Genomic DNA, 13847 nt, shown 5'->3' on the forward strand with positions numbered 1-13847 from the left:
GTTTATGTCTAAATAATGGTTTGTGCAACGGCTAAACGGGTATTGCCACCTGTTCTCACCGAATAATGTACTAAATAACACCGAACACAGCATTTGGTGGTAATCCGTTTCTGGTCACACCACTGTCAGTCGAAATTAGTTTTGCAGGAGAGCAGTTCGGTCGTCAGTTGTAGAAACGCAATTTATAGAAACAAAACATAAGCAACCGCGTCTGAGTGCCAGTGTGATTTATTTTTTTTATTGTTTGGTGTTTATTGTGCTCGTAAGCAGATCAGTCATATCAGACAGACAGCCAGCCAGAAAGTCGAGCGCTGGGCAATCGGAATAAGTCCAATTGGAATTGCCCGAACCGCAGTTCCACGGAGTCGAGTGTTCCGTGTTTCGTATTCCGGGGCATTTTCCCCGCCGAAAGCCCCGCTCAACCCACAAGCAACTAGCCGAATTAGGGGTTGCAAAGTTTTTGCAGCCAGTCCGGAAAAGTCAGTAGAACTTGTGTTCTGAAGGAAGAAAAGGGAAGCGCGCAAGTGAAGACTGCCCCCAAAAGTTTAAACGGAATCGGAAGGGGACTCCGCCGAATCCTTGAGAGAATCCTTTGCGCGTGCCATGCGTGACCTCGGCACCAAAATGGCCGAGCTAAAATTCGAGGCTCCATTGGCAAAGTTCGAGGAGACGGACGAGTGGGGCGGCTGCGACTTCATCTCGAATCAGAATGCCCTAAACGACACGCTCAACCTGAATCTAAAGGATTCCTCCTCCGGCGGCAAGCCGGATGCGGCCAAGCTGCGCCTCCTGGAGGATGCGGTACGCGATGCGCATGTGAGCAAGAACGGAGGAAGTGGAGTAGTGGGAGGAGGAGCTGGCTCCATTAGCCCCAATTGCAACACGCTGCAGGGCGGGTCGCTCATAGAAATCGGCCTGTCCGATGTGGGATTGGTGCCAGGCGAGGGAGCCGGTGTTGGTCTGGACGGTCTGGAGAAGCGCTCCCTGGCCGCCGGCGACCATGTTGACAACTTCACGGAGACCTTCGGCGGGAGCCTGGAGGATTTGGTCAACACGTTCGACGAAAAGATAACCAAGTGCTTTGGCAACTACGAGGAGAACGTCGAGGAGCTGGCTCCGGTGCAGGTGCGCAGCCAGGAGGAGATCATGAACGAATGCCAGTAAGTAAACCAGTAGTTACCCAATGGGCACTATCCCAAAACCCTTGTCATGCCCTGTAGTTAAGTGTTTGGTTTCTATAAACAAGCAATGGGAGGCTCCTTTTCTCGGAAATGAATTACCGAATTAATAGTTGTTAAATTATAATTTGAATAGAGCCATTGGCGTTGCTTTTTTTTTCCAAACGTCTGATGTCATGTTATAAGCACTTATAAATTGGGAACATTGGGGGTGGATTTTGGTAGAGCTACATCATGTAACCCAAACACTCGAAGGAAGTTCCGGAGTAAGGATGTGCCGCATGATACAATCCAATATTATAGTTATGTAAAATGCATTTTGCGATGTTTTGCGTTTTAGTACTGTTTTCTGCTTTCGTGTCTATTGCGACGCTTGGGGTGTTGAGTGCGCATGCTCCGAGCTCGGACCGCTACCCCGTAACCCGTAACCCCTGACCCCTGATCCCGGCCAAACCACCCCGCTCCGCCCCCTGGCTGGCTGTTCCAGCCCGGCGCCACATAACGACGTAATCCTGCCCGAATCGCGAGGGATGGGCGATGGGTGGTTGGTGTTGGTTGGCTAGTGCTTTCTTGTTGGATCGATAAAAGTGCCAGGAGTTTTCGCTGCTCGCTGTTTTCATCTGGGCTTTGCAAGACTGTTGCGCTTCGCCTCGGATGCAACTGGGCCCCCAATGTCGATGGCAGTGGTGCCGCCGCGGTGGTAGGCCCCATTGTAACGCTGATCCACTTATGTTGAGGAAGCGGCAATCACAGAGAGTGGGGGCAATAAATCATATTATGTCCAGTGGCCAGATAAACACTTCATGCAGCATTGGCCCGACTTGAACATGGAGCGTGGAGATGGTTGGGGCTGCAGAGATTCGACTTCGACGTGGAATGCAAGTCCAACGAGAAGGGAAAACAATAATACTATGTATAGATGTATAGATGTTTTCCCTCTTTCCCTCTCGGCTGACATCAGCCATAAATTTGATAATCGCGTGCACACCCGCTTTCCACGTGTGTATGTGTGTGCTTACGAGCGCGAATACTCACTCACATCCTGTGCAAATAAATAAACACACAGTGGACAATCGCTAAGATGCACTCTGCACAAATGATCCAGTGCTATTAATGCCATTAGATTCTTTATAGCTCCGCGAATTAAATCAAAGATTCTGTAAGTTCTAGCCAGACGATCCATCTGAAACTGGTACTTGTTAAACAGATCAATCTGTGGGTTTTCGAATCTTGTCACTCTGAACTTGAGTAACATTGATTTTACCGCCTGTGCGCTCACTGTATTCACATGTGTGTCCGAAATAGTTTGACGCATTTAGACACAGTGATTGAAATTCCAGATTTTGCACTGACGAAATGAATAATCATACATAGTTGTACATGCTAGTCTGTGTTTACATACATATTTGCGTGAATAACTCTTTGCTCTTGCCTCTGCTCTGCCTCCTGGAAGTGCGAAGTGCTGGAAGCCTGAAATCCTCGAAGCACGAAAAAGCCTGGAAGCGTGTACAGATAGCGAAACTCTGCAGCAGCGCAGTCAGCCAAAGTCGTTCGCTCTGATGCAGTTAGTTGGTCTTAAATGCGTTCTTTGTTTTTCATTTTATGAGTATTCATTGCCACCGCTGTCACCTTGTCCCCTCGCTCTCGCTCTCGCTTTCGCTCTCCCTCTCACCCTCTGCATCCCCATCTCTTTCTGCTGTCCCCCTCTCTTCAGCCACACACGAACTGTCACTGCCTCTTCTCCCGCTCCTGCTCCCGCTCTCTGGGGAGAGGGTATCGCGGCTTGATTACTTGTCAAACACTTTGACGTGTCAAAGTGAGAACAGAAGAAGAGCGCGGGTCGACTTACGGGAAGGCTCTGCTCTCTTTTGGGGCACCTACATACTCGTATGGGTGCCCTGCGGTATTCATAATCGAATCCCATCGAATTGGTTATGGTTCCCAGAAGTGCTGATGTGTGTGCGGCGCGGGGTATCAGGCATTCGAACCCCGATGCTGGGTGCCAATGGTCTGCTCTTGTGTGTTGGCGCATTAAACGCAGCTGCGCCGTCCACGCCAGTTGTCAATATTTACCTTATTCACTGGTGATTCCATGGAAAGTGTGCTGAGTGGGTTTGCCGGGCCGAAGGTCGCTCCATTGTTCCAGTCCCTGTCGTGGGAACCATCCCCCAGCGCCCCCGTTTTCCCCCGGCCCAGCCATCCGCCTGTGGCAAAGTTTTCAACTGCATTCCGCTCTGATTAGTGGCAGCTGCTCCAAGGACGAAGTTCGGAAAAGTTGGAGCGGCAAAGTTGCGTCAGCACGGAAAGGCTCTTGGCGGCCACGACGCAGGAAGCAGAAGAACGGCGACTCCAGGATAACAAGTGTGGAACTACTTACAGAAACAGTGGTGCCTTTCACAGTGCCAACCCACATTTCCTATGCAGCATGCAACCACGTCAACCAAACCGCTTATGGCCCTTGGAATGGTCGAGTGAATAATGCCACTTTTATCCAAGGCGTAACTCGCACTACGCAGTGCAGGCACGATTGCCAGTCAAGCTGACTTGACCATATGCCAGGCACGACGATAAAATGCGCTCCATATGGCCAGCATTCTTCCGGTGCGGCTACTGCGGCTACTGTGGCCCGAAACACGCCAGCTAACCGGGCGAAAAGCTTGCTGACCATGCTGATTTTCGCTCATAATCGGCTTGTTGCTGGCGACCCACTTTTGCGCCACGTCCACGTCCCCAAGAGCCGATCGATTCCTGTTCCGCAGCGGGGTTCAACGACCTGCATCCTGCGACCTACGAACTGCACAGCGGATGCAGGGAGTATCGGGAGTATCGGACAAGATGCGTCGGGGTGGGGTGGCTCTTCAGCTCCGTAATGCCTGCGTAATAAGACACCGAAACTCGTTCGCAGCCAGCCATTTGCGGCAAATGCCAAAAGCCGCTTCGCGTGGCCAAGCTGATCGGCTGATCGGCTGATCTTGGCGATCTTAGCGATCTCAGCGATCTTAGCGAGCTGCAGTCAGATCGATTAAGCACTCGGCTATTAATTGACCACACGCAATGCCAGCACTTACATCAGCAAACTCATCTGGCCGCAGCGTTGATTGCTCTTAATTGGCAGTTGGTTGGGCAACCTGCTAACCAGTTTGCGGCCTTCTACGACTGTAGGAATCAGTTCCAAGATCGCAATGCGCTCAAGAGCTCTGCGAGCGTACTCTGACGACATGGCATGTCTTTGGAACCCGCTTGGAGCCGCTTGGAGCCGCTTGGAACCCGAGTGCCCTGCAAAACGTTGCCCGAAATCAAGACTTGAGGCCAAAGTTCTGCCAATCGCGTTCACTGCGGGTTCACTGACTGGCCACTGCAGTATGTTCCTTTGGGGTGGCCGAGGCCAAGTTCGGATCGGGCTTCCTTCATGGTCCTGGGCCGCAGGGCAGCCACTGAACTGCATGGTAATCAATTAGCAGGTCCCCGCTATAAATAATCAGATGGAACTGCGGCAGGGGATGATTGCCTGGGGTTGCTAGACAGGACACGGCCCAGTGGCAACGTAACCCGCCCTCTGATGTAAGTGGCGCTCAGGAACAACAGCGCAGTTTATGCACAGGGAGCATTATAGTTTTTGCGCAGACACAGGAATGGTTCCTCGAATCGGAACCGTTTAGATACCCCCCATTTCTCTCCGTGTGCCTGTGCGACAGAAATTGTGTTCGGGTGGTTCCGTATCCGCTGGATGAGTCATGCCGACAACACGTCGTATGCGTGTTTTGCGGGTAGCTACAGAGCTGCGGCGCTGCGACGCTAAGAACTTATCAGTCCGAATGCATTGAGGGGGAGCGGACGAGGGTGGCAAGTGCACGAGTGCCACTTCCTGGCCACGCCGACTTTTCGGACCCTTCCTCTGAAGGGTGGGCTGCATTCTGCAATCGAGGGGCCAAAGGACGTTAACCTTTTGGGCATTTGTTTGGAGGCGTCGCCCGGGGACACGGGCCACCACCCACTGGGCGCACTGCTGTACGCCCCCGAATGCTAATTGGCGACCTAACCTCGCTCAACTTTCCACAGAGCCACTTTGCCCCGTTCCGGTTTTCCACTGTTTTCGGCGCCATTCGAATATTAGAAATGTCTGACTGTCATCGAAGAGATATTGTATCTGATGACTAAGCCAAGCCACACAGGCGGAGCCTTTGCCTGCGGCCGCATTACATCATCAGCAAACAAAACAACGTTTGGAGCACAGTCAAGGACGAAGCCCGGAGAACGGGGAGGCGGGAGGCGGACCAGGCTCTGCTGGCTGGTGGTTGAAGGCAGCTGAGCACGGGTGTTGTATAATTGGGCTGAGTCTGCCACGGCATCTGCAACTGCATCGGCATGTGCAACTGCAACTGCATCTGCAGCAGACTCCTCTGGCATTTGGTGGAGGGAGTGGGAGTGCGCCAAGGATGCGCCGAGGACGCTGGATGCCCTGCCAAGGGAAGCACTTCAAGGGTCCTTGAAGCCAGAGCAAGAAAGCCCGTCGCCAGCGGGGGCGACTGTCTGCTCTTGGATTTAATAACTCTGCGGCACAACGAGCCAACCCAACTGGCTGGCATCTGGGGAAAGTGCACACTGTACAGGCAAGCTCGTATAAGCACTGACGAAGCCATGACGAGGTCGTACTCAAATGCGTATTCAGACGATCTTGGACGGACTTTCGGGCGGTCTGCCTCCTCCGAATCGAGATCACGAGTGGTGCCCCATCGATCGTCGCCGCTTAGCAATCTTCTCCAGCTCTTCTCTTTACCGTAGTGCTGTACTTGTACCTATACCACATATATATATCTGCTATATACGACACGTGTGCTGTGGGTTTTGTTTCGTTTCGTTTTGTTTTGTTCGCATTTTTGCTGTTATCTGTTTGTGGGCCACATAACTGGCAGCATTTTCCTCTGCGGTTTCGGAAGAAAGATGAAGATTGCCATGGAGGCCACTGCGAAGACCGAAGACAGAAGCCATAGACAACATTGCCCAGTTTCTCTCTGGCGCGGCTCTCTCGCGCGTTTTGTTAATGCTAATGGCCTATTTATACAAATTAATTATAAGTTGATTTTGCACAAGCACGCAACCAAATCCGAAATGGCAACTCGCGCTTGAAACTCCAAATTGTTTGTTTTAATTTCAGTTTTGTGCAGGTGGCCAGATGGTATCTCGCATAAATGCGTTCGTCATAGAGTGTCCTCTGTTTATGGACCACTTTATGTGACATCATGTTTTGGATCGTTTTAGGATCGTACGTGTAAGCTGATAGCCGTGCACGGAATGCAAGGAATGTTTTTCAAAAAGCCCACCCGCGAAACGAATTAAAAACCAACTGCCCCAGCTCCTCGTTCTCGTCGCCGATGTCATTTGCCGTGTCCCCAATTCTGCACCCCATCCAAACACCCCACAGTCCATTAACACACAGCTCGATTTGAATTTGGATCGACTATATAGGCTATGCGGCTCCTGTGCCAACGCAAAGTGTGAACGGCCTAAAATTAGAAACGCTTTGAAGTGTGCAAGACATGGTGTTCCCACCTCTCTCGCGGCTGTTTTTATTTTAGTTTTTACGCTGCAAGTGTGTGTTTTAGTTTGCGGTGGCATTTTTCTATCCACGTATTTGCTGTCGCAGTAAACGCGTACAGCGTAGTCCAAATTAATGGTGCAGGGCGTGTGAAAAGTCGTAGTGTAGGGCCTATAAGTCGCAAAGGGCATTCAAATCTGGCCAGATTCAGGCTTAGCTAATATGCCAGGTTTTGTTTCGGTTTGAGTAGGTTCGCTGCAGCGGGTGCTATTGTCTTGCCTCCCGCTGTGTGTGTTCATATGTGGAAAATAAGCGGCACAGGGTCACCCTGCTACTTCCTAGGCAGAGGAGAAAGGTGAAGGGGAGCAGAGAAAACTTTCACACTCCGCACGGCGGACGACGTAAGACAACAACAAACAGAAAATAGCTAACACCCCAAAAACCCAGGCGATTAGCTGCCAGCCCGCCCCCTCAGCTGGTTCCACTGAGAGAAATGGTTTATAGGGTAATCGAATTTGTATATCTCCATATGTATTTGACCCCTACTTCACTATATACGAGCGTCAGCTATCTTAGGCTTGAGTCCTGGATACTGGATACTTACTGCACCAGAAGGGGAATGCAGCTGCAGCCTATTACAGGGTATCGAGTAGTCTGCCTGTCTGAGCTCTGCCGAGTGCAAGTTGCCGAAAATTAAGAGTGCGATTGTACAGCGCGTTGCGGTTGGGTGAAAAGACGTGTGAACGAACCTCAAAACAGCGAACAACAACATGAAGACAACAATAGCCGTCGAAACAAACATTTGAAATGCTAAAACAGCTTGAGAAAGCAGATAGGGTCCGCTCTCTGCCTTTATTACCCGTAATTTCACCTATAAAACTGCTGTTGGATCGGAGACTCAGCCGTATGTTACCCTAGGCTCAATCCAGAACTTGCTGGTCTTACCAAACATCAAAGCAAGTGGCATAATATTTCAGTATTATCTAAAGATCATAAAGCTACTGCCTTGGATCTTCAGCGGCATCTGCGTGCTGCCCTCTGGATGCTATAGCAGCACATCGAACCGTTTTAGAAAGTTATTTCTCCATTGTTCGCGGCGCAGAGGCCCACCAAACCACCAAAAAATTCATTTCCTATGAAATTTCAATTTGCCGGGGAGTCAACACAAAAATACGAAATTCAGGAAGAAGCAGCACCGAGAAATGCCAGCCACAATTATCTAAAAAGCGGAGAGAAAGGGGAAAACAGTCAGCACGGCGTGGGCGGAATGAAGCCAATTGGGCGAAAATGTACAGGGTATGGAGTGGGGGATGCCAAGGGGGATGCCAAGGGGGACACTTGGGCAGTTTGACTGATCGTCATCATCGTTATCGTCAACGTGATCGTCATCATGAGCGGACCGCCAAGTTGAGCGGATGATGGTGATTCATCAGCTGGAGACACAAGTTGATTCGGTTATCTAAGTACACGCAATTAAAATTCATTAAAATATTGCCATTTCCATAAAAAATGTTCATCAACGAAAATTGCGGTTTTTGTTTTACCCTATCCAAGGAGCATCATGACTTTTAAACGTGTGAAAACACTCGTACCATACTCGTATGCTAGTATAGTGGGCGGAAATGGGAGCGTAAGAGTATCGCAGTCGTCGGTGCCCGAGCAACTCCGCCCAACCCACTTGTTATTAAACATGATGTTTGTCTAAACGATGAGCTCATGTTTCGTGTGCCGATTTTCGAGACCCAAACTGCTAATTGTCGGACTGCGGAGCATGTGGCCGCAGCCCCGCACTCTGAAATTCATATTCCAATGCCAGCCGCCCAGGCGGAGTGTGGCATGCCCCGAACTACCGGGTCGGGGTCACCGCTGGCCAAGAGATGAGCTTCCGAATGGAGAGCGCTGCCAAAAGTGGTCGGGTGCACTTGTGATGGGTGGTCAGGGTAGATCCCATCTCCGCGCATGATAAAGTGGGCTCGTAATTGTAATTGCCGATGGGTGCGAGAGAGTCTGGGCACTAATTGCCCGAGGCGATGATGGAAACTGGGGAATGCCAGGGCACCCAATAGCCAAGGAGTGGGGGCTGCAATCTGAACTGGATTGTCCGCGATAGGAAAGTGAGTTTCGCAGATGGCGGGGCGGAGCAGATGAGCACAGAGAAGCGATTGCCAACCAACTAAGCTGGTGCTTGCAATGCTGGTGGTGGCAATGATCACACTTTGTGTGGAAACATTCCCGAGGAATGAGCAGAACGAGGTTACAGCCCTTCAGTTCCGTGGACAACTCATCCGATCTGACCTGAATTCTCCGACTGGACTGGCGACGCAAATTGTGATGTGTCAATTTAGTGCGTACAATTCCACTTGGTAGCCGGCCATTTCATTCCAACCCATCCCATCCCATCCCATCCCATTTCCGACTCCGATTAGCCGATTAGGCGGCTCCATCGAATGAGTCTGTCGGGCGGCGGAGTGAGTGCTCCGTAATTAGTTCGCTTTGCTGGCAGCTTAAATATTCATTCGTAATCTGTCCGCCCCTCGTCCGCGAGCTCCAAAAGTGTTGCCCACACCACCGGCACGTAGTCATACGCAGTCATATGTACATATATGTATGTATGCACACACATTTCTTGGCGGCCTCGACACATTCCGAACCGAGATACAGCCTCTGCACTAGGCGCATCCACATAGTGTCTGTTGGTGTGGCTGTGCCGTACAGTGCGCACCACGGCTGTATGACCACCACTGAACGTGCTTTTGCACCGTGAAGTCTCGAGACTTTGACACAAGTTTTCCCTTCAGCGGAGCACAGATGCCACTTCCGATTCCCCTGGACTTGCGAGTATTCTCCCACGAAATCGACATTTGCAGTGAATCATCTTCGACTAATCAGCAAAGTGCACTCAATTGCCAATTGCCCGGCAATGTAGAGCATGAATAATTATGGGCGAACCCATCCACGGGGGAGTGGAAATCCGTGGCCGACAAGAGGCAATTAAATGATTGGCAGTGATCATGAAATTTGATAGCAACTGTGCCAGCGCACTCGGAACAGACAATCCGTCTGACTGGCGAACAAGTTCTTCTGGCAGCAAATGTGGGCCCAATGCCAAAGCCAAGGGAACTGAAGGCGGGGGCTTGGCTGAGATTACAGTGAGCCATCTGTAAACGCACTGTGCCACTGTCGAGCTGTCGAGCTGTCGAGGTGTCCTCAGATCCACATTAAAAACTCATTTCTCCAGCTGTGCGCGAGTTTTTGCTGTTCACAAATGAAGTGTCGTTCGGGACTCAGTTGCTGTAGCTGGGTGCGAAGTGGCAGTTCCCAAATCCTCACCATTGAATCTGCCGCCCAATCAGAGATGCAGCTGCAGCTGCCTCATTATCTTCGGAAACGACGTGCATGGGGCAATTTGTCAGTTGCCTAGGCTTCCGTGACTGAAAGGGGGGAGGCACTTGGCGGTTTAGTGTGCCAGTTCTTTCACTCACCGGGCTTTGTGGGTGGCGACAAGTACATGGAACATTTGGTGCTGAGTGCGGCAAGGAGGTGGCATGAGCTATGCAAAGAATGGGCGAATGATGAAAGGAAAAAACTCATTACTGGCTGCCAGGGCACTCCAATAAATGGCGTTTCTTGCGCTGGCAAGGCGAAACTCAGAGAAGCCTTGATGTCTGCGATTTATGGAGAGTGTTTTCTTGGCAGAAAGGGTTGATTTGGTTATTCGCTGTTCGGCATTGTGGACTTAAATGGGATCATGCAAGCGGGTGTGTTTAGCTTAAAAGAATCGCCATCAAGATGCAGCCATGTTCATTTCGATGTACTGATTACCCTGTCCTTGCAGAATGTGGTGGACCATCACAGGAAACTTTGGCAACATTCTGCCCATCGACTGGTCCAAGTCGTACACCCGTCAGATGCACATGCCCACCCTGAATCTGGGCCAGAACCACACGAAGCAGCAGCAGCAGGCCCGCAACCAGCAGCAGCAGTTGCACAACCAGAGCCACCAGGCGTATCCACACACCAACGGGTCGGGATCCGGATCTGGGCTGGATGCCCAGACTCCGGGCGATGAGTTCAACGATCTGACCAGCGAGGACGAGGCGGTGGCCAACGACCTGGACATGCACGCCCTCATCCTCAACGGCTTGAACGGGGACATGGACGACCAGCCGATCAAGACGGTGGAGGAGGTGATCAAGGAGATCGACGACATCATGGACGAGGCCGAGAGCCCGCTGGACGAGCCGGAGACCTGCGATTCGGAGGTGATCGAGAAGGCGCGAGAGGTGCTGGGCGCCCCCCTCTATGCGGAAAGTAAGCAGACTACCCTACGTCCTGAATGGTAATGGTAAAGGTGTACAAAACCCCTGTTTTCTCTTGCAGAACTGCAATATCTGACCACGACACAGCTGAACGAGCTGTACATGGAGATGGAGGTGCTGATCCAGGAGCTGAGCGAGACCTTGATCAACGAGCTGGCCCTGCGCGACGAGCTGGAGTTTGAGAAGGAGCTGAAGAACTCGTTCATCTCTCTGCTCCTGGCCGTCCAGAACAAACGGCGGCAGTACCATGTGGAGAAGAAGCGCGGCAAGTTCCAGGGTGAGTTTCGCAATCCCAAATACCCGCACGTTCACATCTAACATGGGTTTCCCCCACTGATGCAGGTCCCGAGCCCAAGTACTTGACCACAGTCATTCCGTATCACCTGGAGAACGGCACGCCCAACAATCAGTCCCTGCAGGTCCTGATCAAGAGTAAGTACCACCCATTGCGGGCTAAACATCATAAACAACCTAATCAGACCCTCTAATGCCGACTCCTCCCGATCTGTTGCAGTTCTCAAGGCCATCAACGAGGACAGCCCGACGGTTCCGGCCCTCCTTACGGACTACATCTTGAAGGTGCTCTGCCCCACATAAGCGCGCTAAGCGGTAGTCGCCGAGGAGCAGGAACCCAGCTGTCGCTCCATCTCTACGTCTGTGTTTATACAATTGAACCGTACATCTCTATACAACTTGCATATACACACCGAACCACACCACACATAATTTAATGATTAGTTCGTACGTTAAATTATTGCTTAAATGCAATCCTCTCGATTCTCTCCGGGGAGGAGAAGATTTCCACACAAACCGGAGAGCGCCAGGACTCTAGTGATTGGATAACAACGCTTCGTCTGTCCAATGCGAGGCGCCCAAGGTGGGGTCTTCTTGTCAACAGAGTCAACGGCCTTTTCCTGGCCGATCCCCGACAGAACAAAATATGCAACAAAATATACATGTAATACAAACATATATAGACACATATATATAACGAAATATTTGCGGAGAGCGCGCTCGAAGAACTCAGCCAGTCCTCCCATGGCAATAATACTCAATTCTCCGCCGCCTCTCTTTCTCTTTAAGGAGCCTTCGTATTGTTATAGAGCCGACTCCAACTAAGCTTAAATATATATGGTAAATGCATCTAGGCCAGTTGCAAGTCTGCCGCCTGTCGCCGCCGGTGCAGCGTTAACTTTTCGTCTATATGTGAAATATGCAGATCTAAAACGATACACAGCTTGCATTTTGTTCGCTCAGCTTTCTGCGATCGAACGAGCGGGCTTATCTGTGAGTTCGGTTCGGCAGCCAATCACTAGGTTTTACAATAAGGAACTTGTATGTAATATATATGTAACTTGATCATAAGAGGTGTGTGGCCCTGGAGAATCCGCCGTTTCGAAATGTGTTCCGTGTGCAATTTACAAATACCATTTGATGAGATGGCTTCAGACTCAGACTTAGACTCAGAAATAGGAACAGAAACAGAATCAGAATCAGTTGCAGCAATTGTTTTCGCTTCGCTTTAAGTTTACTACGCCTAATTTACTCATTTTTTTATTGTTTACGAGGCCATAAAACGCGTTCTGTTTTGTTCAAAACAATTGTTTAATGTGAATGGAGGAAACACAAATTTAATTTTAATTTGCATAGAAAACGCTGTGTTATTTACTTTTACCAAACAAGCATAAATAAAACGCTAATGATTAATGATTAATGATAATTATGATTACGAATAAATCGAATAATAGCTAAAACTCAGTCAGGCGCACAGTGCTCTTCTTTTTCTTCTTCATTATGAACCACTACCCATTATAGCCAGTAAATCGGTACTCCGTAATCGGTCCTTACCTCCTAAGCTACCAGCCACACTAGCAAGCGAACTTAGAGCGATAAACGAGTAGGGGAAGTACAAGTATGAGTACAAGTAAAGATACATCAAGTTGCATCAAGTCCAAATGAACCACATTATATCATGTCTCACATCTCACACGACAAAACTAAGCGAAGAAGGAAGAGCGCTCGAAGATTCCAGCCCATTTGATCAGTCCATTGATCTTCGTTCATGGATCGGCTCTTCAGATAGAAGAATGAATAGTGGATAATGAATCACATCTAATGCAAATCTTAGGTACCTTTGTTAGTAAACGATATGCAAGATATACATACCTAAAATCGAAAACCTATATAAAAGACAAAGACAAAATACACACTCAAGAGAAACATAAAAGCATAAATGTTTTACGACTTCATATACAACAAATATAAATGTATATCAAATATGGTCGCGCTTTATAAACCAATTTAAAACGTATTACTAAATCGCAAATCTTTCAATGGAATGTGACTTTTTTAGGTCTCTGCTGAGTAAAACAAATATTAAAAACCAAGCAAAGGCTACATAAATCATATAATATGATACAAAATTAAGATGGGATCCCCTAATTGTACGCGTATTTGTAAATTATTTCAAAATGCAAATAAATAACAGCCTAGGATGGAAATTATATTTATTTGATAAATTAGTAAAAGGAGAACACAAAATACACAGTTCTATGTACAATGGACAAACCGAAAACTTTTAAATTGCTTGAATAAAAAGAAGAAAACTATTTGCTGGCAGTTTGCATTTGGACTTGGACTTGGATTTGGATTGGGATTGGCATCATTTTGACCACCCCCAAAAAGTTGGTGCAGAAAAAAGTTAAAGTGAATTGCTAACTTTGCCCAGCGTCTCGAATTAAACGGACTTCTAAGCAGTGTGGCACAACGTTTCGAAAATTGCGGGCAAGGTGCTTTAACATTTTGAAAATCAAT

The 13847-nt window shown here is 49.2% G+C and overlaps 1 protein-coding gene across 1 annotated transcript; it reads left to right on the forward strand.

The window, feature by feature from the left end:
* The first annotated feature begins 97 nt into the window (after positions 1–97).
* LOC6555618 (fasciculation and elongation protein zeta-2) lies at positions 98–13640 on the forward strand. The gene is made up of 5 exons (XM_001982561.3): positions 98–1160; positions 10550–11025; positions 11095–11310; positions 11376–11465; positions 11548–13640. Exons 1-5 carry the CDS (start codon positions 604–606, stop codon positions 11628–11630), a joined length of 1422 nt encoding a protein of 473 aa, XP_001982597.1. The 5' UTR covers positions 98–603; the 3' UTR covers positions 11631–13640.
* The last annotated feature ends 207 nt before the right edge of the window (positions 13641–13847 follow it).

The sequence above is a fragment of the Drosophila erecta genome, unplaced genomic scaffold (genome assembly GCF_003286155.1).
Source record: "Drosophila erecta strain 14021-0224.00,06,07 unplaced genomic scaffold, DereRS2 tig00000126-arrow-pilon, whole genome shotgun sequence".
In the NCBI taxonomy this organism is placed as follows: Eukaryota; Metazoa; Arthropoda; class Insecta; order Diptera; family Drosophilidae; genus Drosophila; species Drosophila erecta.